Source organism: Aptenodytes patagonicus, chromosome 13 (genome assembly GCF_965638725.1).
Source record: "Aptenodytes patagonicus chromosome 13, bAptPat1.pri.cur, whole genome shotgun sequence".
In the NCBI taxonomy this organism is placed as follows: Eukaryota; Metazoa; Chordata; class Aves; order Sphenisciformes; family Spheniscidae; genus Aptenodytes; species Aptenodytes patagonicus.
The window spans coordinates 16384097-16396126 of NC_134961.1; the positions used below are offsets into that span (position 1 = coordinate 16384097).

Consider the following 12030-nt stretch of genomic DNA (forward strand, 5'->3'; position numbering starts at 1 on the left):
GATTTTTTACTGAGGTCAGAGGTGGCACTGCTGTTTGGTCTCCTTTACCTTTGTATGAATGCATCAAAAAATGTGAGCTGGGTAGGTGTTCAGTGGAAGGTACTGCGATTTGTGACTCTAAAAGCTGTGGCAGAGTCAGAGATTACTCAGATGAACTTGTGCTGTCAGTGAGAGTGGACTTTCTGAAATATTGTTGAACAAAAGTACGTTTCTTCCCTTTAGTGAAGAGTTGAATGTAAAAGCACTCCAGACTCATCCCTTCTTTCTACAGTACTTCCCCAGTGCAGCAGAACTATCTTCTAAGGTAACTATCTGCAAGTTATCTGTCACATACATCGCTACAAATTAGACTTGTCTAATATTTTAGGAGTCAAGCTGCATTATTTCTAGTACTAGTATCTCTGACCTTTTTGTTGTTGTTGAGGATGTTCATGTTTTCAAAGATGCTAAGAATCCCAACCTACTGGAAAGCATTTATTCCATTTGACTCTGCTTCTGTGCATCTGCATTAATTATGACTTCTGGTAGACTCGTCTCAGGAACGTTTTTAATTATTCTGGCTACTAAGGAAAGAGAGACTGGGCAGAAAGCAGTTCTGGATATTGGCTGTTTGCAGTGCAGAAATACACAACAGCAAGGATAGGCAAGGAAGATGAATGGGGTCGTCAGGCAAATGCAGCACAGTTACTCCTCCTCACATAAAAACTAATTTCTTATGCGTGTTATTCAGTTTACACTATTTTGTAGCTGTGCCTTCTATAATGTGAACATAAGAGAAAATGACAAATCAGATCTCTCTTAGGTCCTGAGGACCATAATATAACATACTGTGCGAAGAATGCGAGCACAATATTTAAGTTTATTTTGTCTCTCTCTATTTCTCTCTTTTTTTTTTTAATTTAACGGGAACTTGAAAAGGTAAATTATGACATGAGTGAAGCAAAAGGCAAACTCTACGTCAGGATGGAAAAAAAGGATTTCAATGTTACAGCTAAGCTAACTTTCACTGGAACCAGCTACACTAATGTCATTGAAATAATACAGACAATGTCCCAGGTTGGTATCATCAACTCAGATGGCAAAAGGCAAGCTGTGACTGGCCCTGTTTATGGAGTGTGGCATTCAGGATGCTGGCTGCCAAACAGTGAAGGTCAAATACAGCTCCAGCTGCTATGAAGTGTTTTGCCCTTGATTTCTCCAGTAGCATGAGCAAGCATTCGACTGTACATTAGTTGGGTGTCCAATGATATAAACTGTTGTTTGGTTTTATATTTGTTTGCTCCTATAGATGGAGCACATATATAGGATAAAAATAATATATTACAAACTGGCCAATTGCCAATTTTTATTATGCAGGTTCTGCACATATTTCTTTTTCTAAATAAGGAAGAAAAGATGTCACAAATAGATATTATTGTTTGTGCTATCTGCTGGATTTATTCTGTAATGGTCGTGCTCTTGATGTAAGAATTATTCAGTGAGATAAAAAAGAGAGAGAAAATCAAAATATATAATAAGAAAAGACTATTGTAAAGGGGATACTCAGTTGTTTATGTATGTTCCATTATGTGTGAAGGTGACTTACTTTAGAAATGAAGTCAAGTAGAAATGAGTAGTTGCTTATACAAAAGCAGTGGGCCTTAGCGTATTATTGTACTAGACCTTTTGTAACGACATTTCTAAAGCTAGATTCCATAGGACTTTACAGTATCAAAATTACATACTTAGGTTTTTAACTTTTCAGAGAACTTGGGATTTAATATGTTTCCCCTCTTTTATTTTTAGTTAAAAATTCTTCCAAGGCAGCTTGTGTTGATGATGGTTTACCAAAAAGGCAACAGAACACGTATGCTGAGGCACATTGCTCTGTGGGATGGCAAAGAGGTAAAGGTCACAGGCACTTACACTGGACTCTTCCCAAAGTTGCCTGGAGGTCATGACGTTCAGGGTAGGTTTCTCAAGTCTTTTGCCAGTGTTGATAGCAGACTATAAAATAAACTAAATCACATAAATCTGATTTCAAAATGCATATTCAAATGGTTTCAATCCGGGCCTTCTAAGATCTTATTTGCTTTAAAATCATGAGTTTGGCTGTTAGAAACGTCCACTTCAGAACACTATTTCTGCTTTGTGGATATGGAATGTAAAGCTTAAATAAACTTCAGTAGTGCCAGGAAAGAGTTTGGCCAGAGTGAAAAGTCATCAACAGATTAAAATGTCTACTGTTATTTTACAACAAATTTCAGAAGTGCTCTGGATTAAGTGAAACATTTGGTTTTATTTTTATATTTGCTTTTGAATATTTTAAATATTTAATGAAGAGCAAAGGAAACCTAGGAACTAGTTTTGGACAAGACACCATTTGTAAACAGAGAAGAGAGTTAAAGTATTGCAGCTACTTTCATTCCAGCCAAGGTTCTAGGATACTTAGCTGGGAGGTGGCTGTGGGGTTCACATCTGCATTTGGTTTCATTCAGAGCAGTGATTTGAATGAGAAATCCAATGTGTGGGGTTGTCCCTCTCCTCTTCCTGATGGTTCTATTTTGAATAAAATAGTTCCATAGTTCTGTGCCAGTGAATGTTTCATTTTTTTCACAAACACAAACAACTTTGGTGGGAGACAGGGAGAATACATGTAGTATGAGCAGCAGTACACTCTGCAGCGTAGATCAGGGTCTTGGCTCTGTAATTTTATGACTTAAGGATCCAGTTGGAAAGTACTGGAAAAGAAACATATGTATTTCCTTCCAGGAGGAGTCAAGGCGCTGAGGAGGAGCTTTATAGGATCTGTAGCCTTACCATGCTGTGAGGTTGCAACATGTGTGAGGTGTACACCTGGACTTGCTAGCCAGAAATGCTCCCGGCTCCACAAATGCACATGTAGCTTGAGGAAGATTCAGCCTCAAAAACCCAGTAATCCAGTGGTCAGAGTCACTCACTATGAAGTGGGTACCTATATGCAAATCTCTCGCAGTTGAGAGAAGAAAAGGGTTTCGAGGTGACCCACATCTCAGATTTGTTCTTCAGTCACTGCACTAGAGGCATAAAGAGACACATCCCACAGATAACATTTTTTCTGAATGTTGCCCAAGTATCCCTTTGAATTTGGAGAGTAAAACCATTTCATTTTAAGTTCATTTTTGTTTATTTTTATGTTTTCTTCTTCCTTTGTATGTTTTTGTCCCTCCTGAATATAATTTTATTTTTGGTATTTTATTGTCACCCATTTCTGAGGCTTTTTTCAGAAACCGTAGTAAATTCTGTTACTTTACTACACTGGGTACTGCAGGGGAGCACTAGTCATGCTGGCCACTACCTTGAGGTGCTAAACCCTTATGTTGAGGCTATGTTATCTGAAAGTAGAGAAAATAACTGCACTTATTGTTTGAGAGTTGTAAGCTGTTCCTCTTCCAGTGTAAGGTCATCTCAGCTTCATAAAGATTACTTTCCTGGCTGTTCTTGCTGGAAGTTGCTTTGGGTGTATGTATCAATCTTTTAATTATTGCAGGTAATTACTGTTTTGCTGGTAAATAGAGGACTCTTGTTTTCCCTTACATTTCTTCATATTCAGCAGAAATCAGCACACTGAAGTCATTGTGGCTGTTGGGTAGGTGCATGTGCGTGTATGAGCAAAGACCATGTTTTCTCTGGGAACCAACTGTTGCCCTGCTACCTGTGGGAGTGTATGTCCTATGCCTTTTTCTTTATCAGAAAATGAACAGTCATGATTTGTGGTGGGGAAAACTTACTTGCTTTTTTCCCTTGTAGTGGAACTTTTCCATCCTCTCTCCATCCCTTTCCCACGGCATGCCAGGGTCAACTTATATGTGAAGCATTCGGCACACAGTCACCGGGATGATCTTACTGTCATTTGGAATGAGAAGGACCAGGTACAGAAGCCCGGAGCAAATAAATGTCAGGAGAATTACAAGAATATCAAGTGGTTCTTTTTTTTTTTAAAAAAAGAAAGGGTATTAAGCAAGCCAGGGAATGCAAGTAGGAGGCAAACTATTCTCCTTCTTCTATGTATAAAAGGCTATGACTATGAAAGATGAGCAGCCAATATTCTTGTTGGAAGCATTTTCAGGCCATACTATTTTTTTTGTTTGCAGTAACTCCACAGCTTGCTGCATAACCAAAGGCAATGAAATGCATGTGGTTCAAAGCCCTGGATAAAGGCCATTCCCAACACGCTCAAAGGCTCTAGGACAGCTTTTGAGAGTAGATGGAAAGAATAGCACAAACGTCATGTTTAAAGCAGCATAGTGGAAAAGAAATAAAATCTAAGACAAATGAGTAAGTGTGAGCATTAGTGTGAGGTTGAAAAGGATGAAGAACCTACCTGTTGCAGGGTTTACCTGTGCTATGTTTACCCACACAGAAGTGTGACACATACCCGTGCTTAGCATTTTCAGCATTACTGATTCAATTGAAGCTCTTCTGTATTTCATTCTTTCATTCTCCTCTTTATTAGTGAGAATGACAGCTTTGGCACAGTTTAAACCAGTTTTTATTTTCTTAAAGTAAGCATTGTTTTTTAAAGCTATAAATAGTAAAAAAGACAGAACTAGGAGAACTTTGGTTAAGTTGATTTCCAAATGTGGTTAAATAGGGAAGCTTACTGACTTGCAACTAACTATGCCATCTTTATATGTGTGTCTGAAATACAGCACCTTGGCTGAGTATTACATTGTTTTCTGAATAAAGGAAAGATAAAAGACAATGTGTAAAATATGTTACCATACAGAAACATAAATGTGCCTGCAAAAAGAATTAGAACTTCTTAAATTCTTTAAAAAGTGCTAAAATTCCAAAATTTACTTTAGAAGTTGTATAGAGTGTATTTTTGTATATTTAAATGCCACCACTATTTAAATTTCCACAAAAATATTTTGCTCCCAGCAACATTACAGAATTTAGTTCCTGATTCTGCAAATGTTTTTTCTTGTGCTTCAACTTTGCAAGCTGCATCTAAGCACTCTGCGGCAGTGGAGCCTACAGTGCCTAAAGATGAGACCAAACTTAAGCCTCATCAAACTTAAGCATGGTTCATGATTTTAGTAAAATACAGAGAATAGTTTTACTTTCAGCTGTGCCATGTAGGAAATTCAAGTAGCAAGAATGTCCTCATTTGAACATTAATTTGCCTCACTACTTTAAAAAGGACTTTCTTACGCAGAAAATTCATCTGAGGAAAAGATACAGGGAAATCTTACTGGGTGTATGTTTGAGGTCAGTATGTGAGAGGTGTTTTATTTCACAAGTTCCTTTTACATCTGTTGATATGGATCAGGTATCAGTGTCATCTTCTCTGAAGTTTGGAAGAGACCGTACGAACTACAGAGCCACTGTTGCCCACCCGTTTAATTACACTCTGAAGCAACTGGAGGTCCATTCCCTGTCAGAAAGAAGAGGTAGAAAGTACAACCAGCAGGTGAGATCATGAGAAAGGGCTGCAAAATACAAAGCTATAATACTATATTTACTGTTAGTGTACCTTTCATCTCAAAGAATTGCAGAACCAGGTATCATCCTGAAAAACGTAAAGAGCACCAAGTGCTATTATCTCCTTGTGTCCAAACCACCAGCATTGTTCCCTTTTCTAAGCATAACTGTTGCTCACTGACAGTATCTGTCTTACAGTTTTAGCATTGACCCATTTTGGATGGTAAGAAGCCAGAAGTGCACAGGAGCCAGCCTAGCAATGAAAATGAGGCAGGTTTTGTCCAGAAAGTGGTGAACAAACTCCTATTCCACATGCCAAAAAAGCCAGAAACCCTTTGATATGCACATAGAGCAAACCTAAATTTTTGGACTGTATAGGAAATTGCAACACAAGTGTGAAAATGTGCGAGACTAGAAAGGCTTTAAAATATAATTGTGAGGTGCACTTGCAAAGCATATATGGGGAAAAAGGAAGAACTCCACAAATCATCCTTTAAGATCAAAGACTACAGAATATTTTCTGTCTGAAAATGCACTGTGTGGGCCAGGACACTCCATTTGCTGAGGCTGAAGTCCTTCTGCTCAATAATAAGCTGCACAAACTGTACAATGTTCTGTTTGTTCATCTGGACTCTTTTTGGTACTCATAGTGGTGCCACAGGGTGCTCTCAGGTTGTTTTCACTAAGTAGTCAATAGGTCTGAAGCATCGTATTCAGAGGAATAAATTCTCTTGTAGTGTCATTATTCCACTGGTGTCATTAATTGCTATGCATGATAGACCCAATGCAGCTTTCAGAGAAGATAACAGAAAGACTTCTGTTGCCTCAGTTGTAAAAGTGCAGTTTGCCTGTGTGTTTGTCTAAGGCCCTGAGCTTCCAGGCCACGTGGAGTTCAATGGAGTTTTAACATTGTTCTGTCGCAGTTTTAATTGTGTTTCTTTTTGTCTCCACTGGGTGGAGATCATTCTGCTAGATCATCCTGCAAGCTCTTCTGCTAGTTCTAGTCTTGCTTCACTGGACAAATCCTTTTCTTCTGGTTTCAGCTGCAGCTCACAGGGAATGGTGGGCAGCCTGCTGACATCCGACTGACCCTGGAGGATAAATCAAAGATGAACATCACTGCCTGGGATGGCTGTATGACACTCTCTTCAGGTCAGGTATAAGTCTTTGAGTCTAAGAAGGGGTGGGTGTAGCTAAATTTCTGGGTTTGAGTCTCACAGAATGAATTTTTTCTGCACTTGTTATCATATGAAAATCTTACTTGAAGTCAACCTTTTCTTTTCGTGTCTCAGAGGAAGAAAAATAAAGCCTATGAAGAATTCTGTTTCATGTTGCCACATATGTTTGTATTTGGGATGCAGTTTTCCCTCAGGACAGAATCGTCAACACCTTAGGTTTCTTGGTAGAGATTAAAGCAGTCTTTTGTGGATATAGACTTTTCAGGGCTTCTCACAGGGGTGTATTTTTGCCCAGAAAGCATACTCTAGTATATACTGAACACATTTTTTAGAAAATTAGTAATATGTATTTTTTTCCCTCTTCCAGCTTCAGAGAGTATTAAGTATGGAACACCTGCATGCATGTGGGTCTCTAGAGCAAAGATCAGCATTCTTTAATGAATATCTAGATCTGAACTGGGATGACAAAAAATTCAAACACAATTTAACTTATGAGGTAAGAGAAGGCAGCGGTATCTGTTAACTCACTGTTTTTATGGGAGCTGTTCTTAATAGATGGGAATTTATTTAGTTTTTGTACGTAATTTTGAATGGATTTTAAGAAAGCTTCTGTAGAGTACCACTTTCTGTGAAATACCATTATTTCATTTTACCTTTTACATATTTCTCTGCAAAAGAAGAAAGCTAAATGTAGCATAATTAAGAAAAAATGAGTTCTTACAAACTAGAGGCCTCACTTGTGCCTAAATTTGCAAAACTGTTGAGTTAATTCTGTAGGATGGAGACCAGTAACTGTGCTGATAAGCCAAAACATTGGCAAGTGGAAATGTTATGTTTTGGAAATGTTCCGTTAAAACCCTGAAGCTACTAGAATAAAAAAAGCCAGCACAGGGACAGGATGAGGTTGAGAGCTGGGATGAGTGGGCATGGAGGAGTGTCTAAGATTCTGTTGTCATGTTTTAACTTTGTTTTCTTGGTTCATTGCAGAGAAATCAATTCTTGTATCCTGATAAATTTCAGTTAGAAGCTGTTCTGGAAAATATTTTCCTGACCTCATGCACCAAACAGAAGATTCTGGGTAAAATAGAAACAAACTACTCGTCTTGCCTGGACTATTATACGAGCTTTGAGTTCTGTGACCTTCCAAATGTAAGTGTCACATAAACATATTGAACCTGCTTCACTTTAAATGCAATTACTGTTTTGGAGACTCAGTTTTCCTCAGCTGCAACTTTTCACGAGAATTGCCATACTTCTGTAACTTAACGAACCATAAATAAACAGTGTCTTTTGATGGGTTGAGGCAGACAGGTTGTGTTTGCCACTGTAGTATAGTCTATAGGTCCTATTACAGTTGTAAACGTTCCTACTTCCTCCATGTTCGTTCTTTCCTATTCCTCTCTCAAAGGTCTTTTAATTTCATGTTTCTGGAGGATATCAAAACAGTGATCAAAAAGGAAACTAGAAAGGAATAAAAGTGCTTTCCTTCCCCTGCAGGTAAAAGTTTACTGGTTTTTATGGCTGCTCTGCTGGTAGTGATGGATTTTTGAACCTTAGTGAAACCTTACAGTTTTCATTTATTTTTGTATTACACATGTAAACCGAAAACCCATCCATGATCTTCCTTAGGTGCATATTGGACCCCTGAGTTGCCTATAGATATTCACAACAAACACGAAACTTCAAACTTGTAATAAAAGTGGCCTCCTTCCAGTTCCCAGTGGCTAAAATGCATCTCGGTTGGTTTCCTCATTTACTGTCAGAGCAGGTCACACACACCCTGTTAGCGATGGGAAACAGCAGCCAAATTCTGATGCCAGTGAAAACTTTTTCCAAGACCAAGATGTGTTAGTGCCTGTTCATAATGCAAAAAATGTATATGCATGTTACTTCAAAATCAGCTGCCTCTGTATTCTTTTGGATCCTTTTCTTCAAAGGCATGCATCAAAATGCCTAGCTAGAGTAGTTGAGAAGCATAAGACCAAAAAAAAAAAACGAACTTGTTTTAATAAAATATAGTTACATTACAGCTGTTCGTCTTGTCTTATGCTGTAATCATGGAACATGTTTTGTTATACCATAGAAACCGGAGATGTAATGAAGTAAGACAGTGCTGTGAGAAGGAGGATGTGCTGGTTTCTGAAACTACAAGTTTTGTTCATCACTTCATTGTGTAATTTCATGAGACTGCTAGCATTGTACAACCCATTTCTTTGGAAGAATTAAGCTTTAATACCTTTTTTGTTGATACTTAGGTAATTGTTTTCTCTGGAAAACACCAGCTCAACAAAGACAACATCATTTTGCAATCAGAGGGCAGATTCCACCTTGCTGATCATGGGAGAGATGAGGGGTTGATTGGAGTATCCTTGAAAAATCAGAGTACAGCTGATGTGAATAACTATTCTTTGGAAATTGAAGTGAGTTTTTATTTTATTTTAGTGGCACTGGGGTTTGGTTTTTGGTTTCTAAAGGCCTACTGCCATCTATCTTCCAAACTGATCAGATGCAGCCAGTGACTTTAAAACAGCAGGCAAGTACAGGCAACACAAAATACTCCTGGTTTCTTTAGTTCTGTTTTTAAAGGAGCAGTTATGCAATGTACATGCAGTATGATCAAGAAGAGAAAGGAAGGCACCAGCATTAGTTATGTGCAGAGCTCAGTGACAAATATAGTAAGTGTATATCAACTGGAGTATATAAAAGTTTTAAGAGGCTGTGTGTTACTATAGCTCACCCTCTTCAGCACGCCTGGTTTGTTTGGTGAGGCATGTTTTATTGCACCATAGCAAAAAAAAAAAAAAAGAGGGAAACAAATGTGAGACTCATACAAAGCATCATTTGCCAGAAAAAAGAACTGGCCTTAAGAAAGGCACAGAACAGCTAATATGATGCTCATTCTGAGGCAAATCTCTTCCTTTTTCTCTCCCCCTCTATTTTGCATTTGCTCTTAATTTTCTGTGAAATAAATAAGATGGAGAAGCTGGTGGTGGCAACAGAGTGGGGCAGAAAAGTAATGTGGTCAGCACCATCCAAACTCTTCATCAGAAGGAATGTGGGTAGTCAGTCATAATTAACTGAGACAATAGGCCACCCCTTAACAAAATTATGATGATTTAATCAATAACAGTCTAGGACAAATACTAAATTGTTTTCCCCTCTCTCTTTAGAAAGAAGGGAGATGAAAGAAGTATCAGCTGCTCTGCTTGGGCTTTCTCTATTCTTTGTTTTGGAATAAATGGCACAAATTAGCAGCATCACAGGGAATTGACTGTTAGAGTATGTTTCTTTCATTGCTACCATTAAAATTTTGTCCACAAGCCTTGTGCTATCCAGTCATTCAGCTCTTGAACCAACCATCCCAATGCTTGTGCCTCTCTTAAGAGTGTAACTCCTGTGTAGTGCACAAGCATTGGAAAACATTTCCCTCACCACTTACCCTTCTGTGGGAAGCACTGATATTTGAGCATCATCTCTGAACATTCATTAATGTGTGGTGGCTTTGAATAAATGTTTTTCCTTTATGGCTGCAGTTAAGAGCCTTTGAAGATATTTGGCTAGGCCTGACAGGAACTGCTGCTTCCTCATCTGTTCAGAGCCAAATCCTGGTGGAGGGGATTATTGATCAGAAAGAGAAAGTAAAAGTAGCTGCTTCTAAAGGAAAGGAGTGTTTTCAGTACTACGTGGGGTATTTGAAAGGTACGTACCTTCACGGACGACACTCTTAGTCATATGATTCAGTTTTAGGTAGTCCTGCAGGGAGTTGGACTTGATGATCCTTATGGGTCCCTTCCAACTTGAGATATTCAATGATTCTATGATTCACAGCTGTCATTGGTATGAAGAGGCAGGAAGAAAGGCTATGTCTCTCTAGTGCCAAGCTAGCTCAGTTTCATGGCGATTCAAGCTATGGTCTTTCAGATAATGAAAAGCTGAAGCATAAAACTTGTTATACAAGGGTCAGTTTGGGAGACATTTGTATGATTACTAGCCAGGGAAGGATCATGCCATCAAAGATGGGCATTTCATCTTGATTTAGCTATCTTAAAGTTGTGTACCTCGTCTAAGATAATCATTACATACCAATTTCAATGAAGAGAAAGAGAAAGGCGCCTCCAGAGGCTGACTCTACCCCATGCTGAAACAGACGTATGAAATAGGATGTGTGAAATCACCCTCTGCAGATGATTCTCTCAGCAGCAGTCAATTCTGACTGACAACAGAGAGGAAACAGGGCTGTTGGCTCAGACTGTGCCTAACTTTTAGATGGAATGAGACCTGCTGCAAGTGCTTTCTGTTGTGACTCATCCACCCTTCAACTACATTAGATTTGTGTGCAAACCAGGTAGATCTGGTGGTATGACAGTTGTCTCAGACTCATGTTGCCGACAGTCCCAGTCCTAGTTTCAGTTATGGATTTGTTATGGATTTGCCATTCCACACTTCTGCAGTGGAATTTCTCTCAGATTCATGGCCTCACTTGTAAGTGCTGTGATGTATTTCAGATTAAGACCATTAGTTTGTGAATTACTGAAGTCAGACGTTTGTAGAAATGATTCAACTCAACTCTCAACCCAGATTCTATGCGCACTTCGCCAACCATTTCTGCTTATGCTCATCACTACTTGGGCAGAAACAACTTATGTGTGTGATGGGTGGATGAGGGACTGACACTCTTTCATTCATGGTCTAAGCTGTTTTGAAATGTCAGCAACAAGGGACAGTGGAAGACTAAAGTAGAAAAAAGCCTGTGAATCACTGTGACTGAGGGAATTATTTAGATTTATATTAATTCAGTGCTTTCTTTGCAGTAGCAAATCTGTATTTGTAAATCATTCACAAGCCACACAGAAGAGAAAAATCAGACACTGACACTGATCTAATTTTCTCCTGTTTATGTCCTCTTGTGTTTTTTCCACACACACCTAACACACTCAGACACTGATTGATCACCTAAGTAATTAAAAAGCTGGCTTTGAAACAATGTCTGTCAGTGTTGTTTCTGTAAATGAAGTGCTCTCTTTTCATTCTCTAAGGGGATTTGGAAGAAGGAATGGAAGTCAGTGCTTGTACTGATGGGCAACAGATGGCTACCGTTAATACCTATCTCAACATTAATGGTGAAAGGCAAGAAAACATGGGACAAATGACTCTAACAGCTGTTAATGGAAGCTTGAGTTTTCTGGCCCATGGATGTGGAGATCCAATTCTTAAGGCTGAGGTGAGACCCTTCAGTGGCAGTTAATTGCAGTGTGATTTTTCCAGAATATTGTTTAATCTTGTCAGTTTGATGGAGCATCTTCCAGGTAGGCTTCAGGTGTGAGTTTTGGTGAGTAACCAGGCAAACAGGGGAATTATGCAATTTTATACTCATAATAACATTATTTTTCACTTTGGTGTGAAAAGA

The 12030-nt window shown here is 38.7% G+C and overlaps 1 protein-coding gene across 1 annotated transcript in view; it reads left to right on the forward strand.

Annotated features, from left to right (window-relative positions):
* Window positions 1-12030, forward strand: part of LOC143166699 (uncharacterized) — a 114581-nt gene that overhangs the window by 82568 nt on the left and 19983 nt on the right. Inside the window, exons 51-61 of the mRNA XM_076351292.1 lie at window positions 223-304; window positions 919-1056; window positions 1786-1948; window positions 3769-3890; window positions 5294-5434; window positions 6489-6602; window positions 6991-7119; window positions 7611-7772; window positions 8879-9043; window positions 10157-10322; window positions 11660-11844. Coding sequence (XP_076207407.1) covers window positions 223-304; window positions 919-1056; window positions 1786-1948; window positions 3769-3890; window positions 5294-5434; window positions 6489-6602; window positions 6991-7119; window positions 7611-7772; window positions 8879-9043; window positions 10157-10322; window positions 11660-11844 — 1567 coding nt within the window. The remainder of the gene's footprint in view (window positions 1-222; window positions 305-918; window positions 1057-1785; window positions 1949-3768; window positions 3891-5293; window positions 5435-6488; window positions 6603-6990; window positions 7120-7610; window positions 7773-8878; window positions 9044-10156; window positions 10323-11659; window positions 11845-12030) is intronic.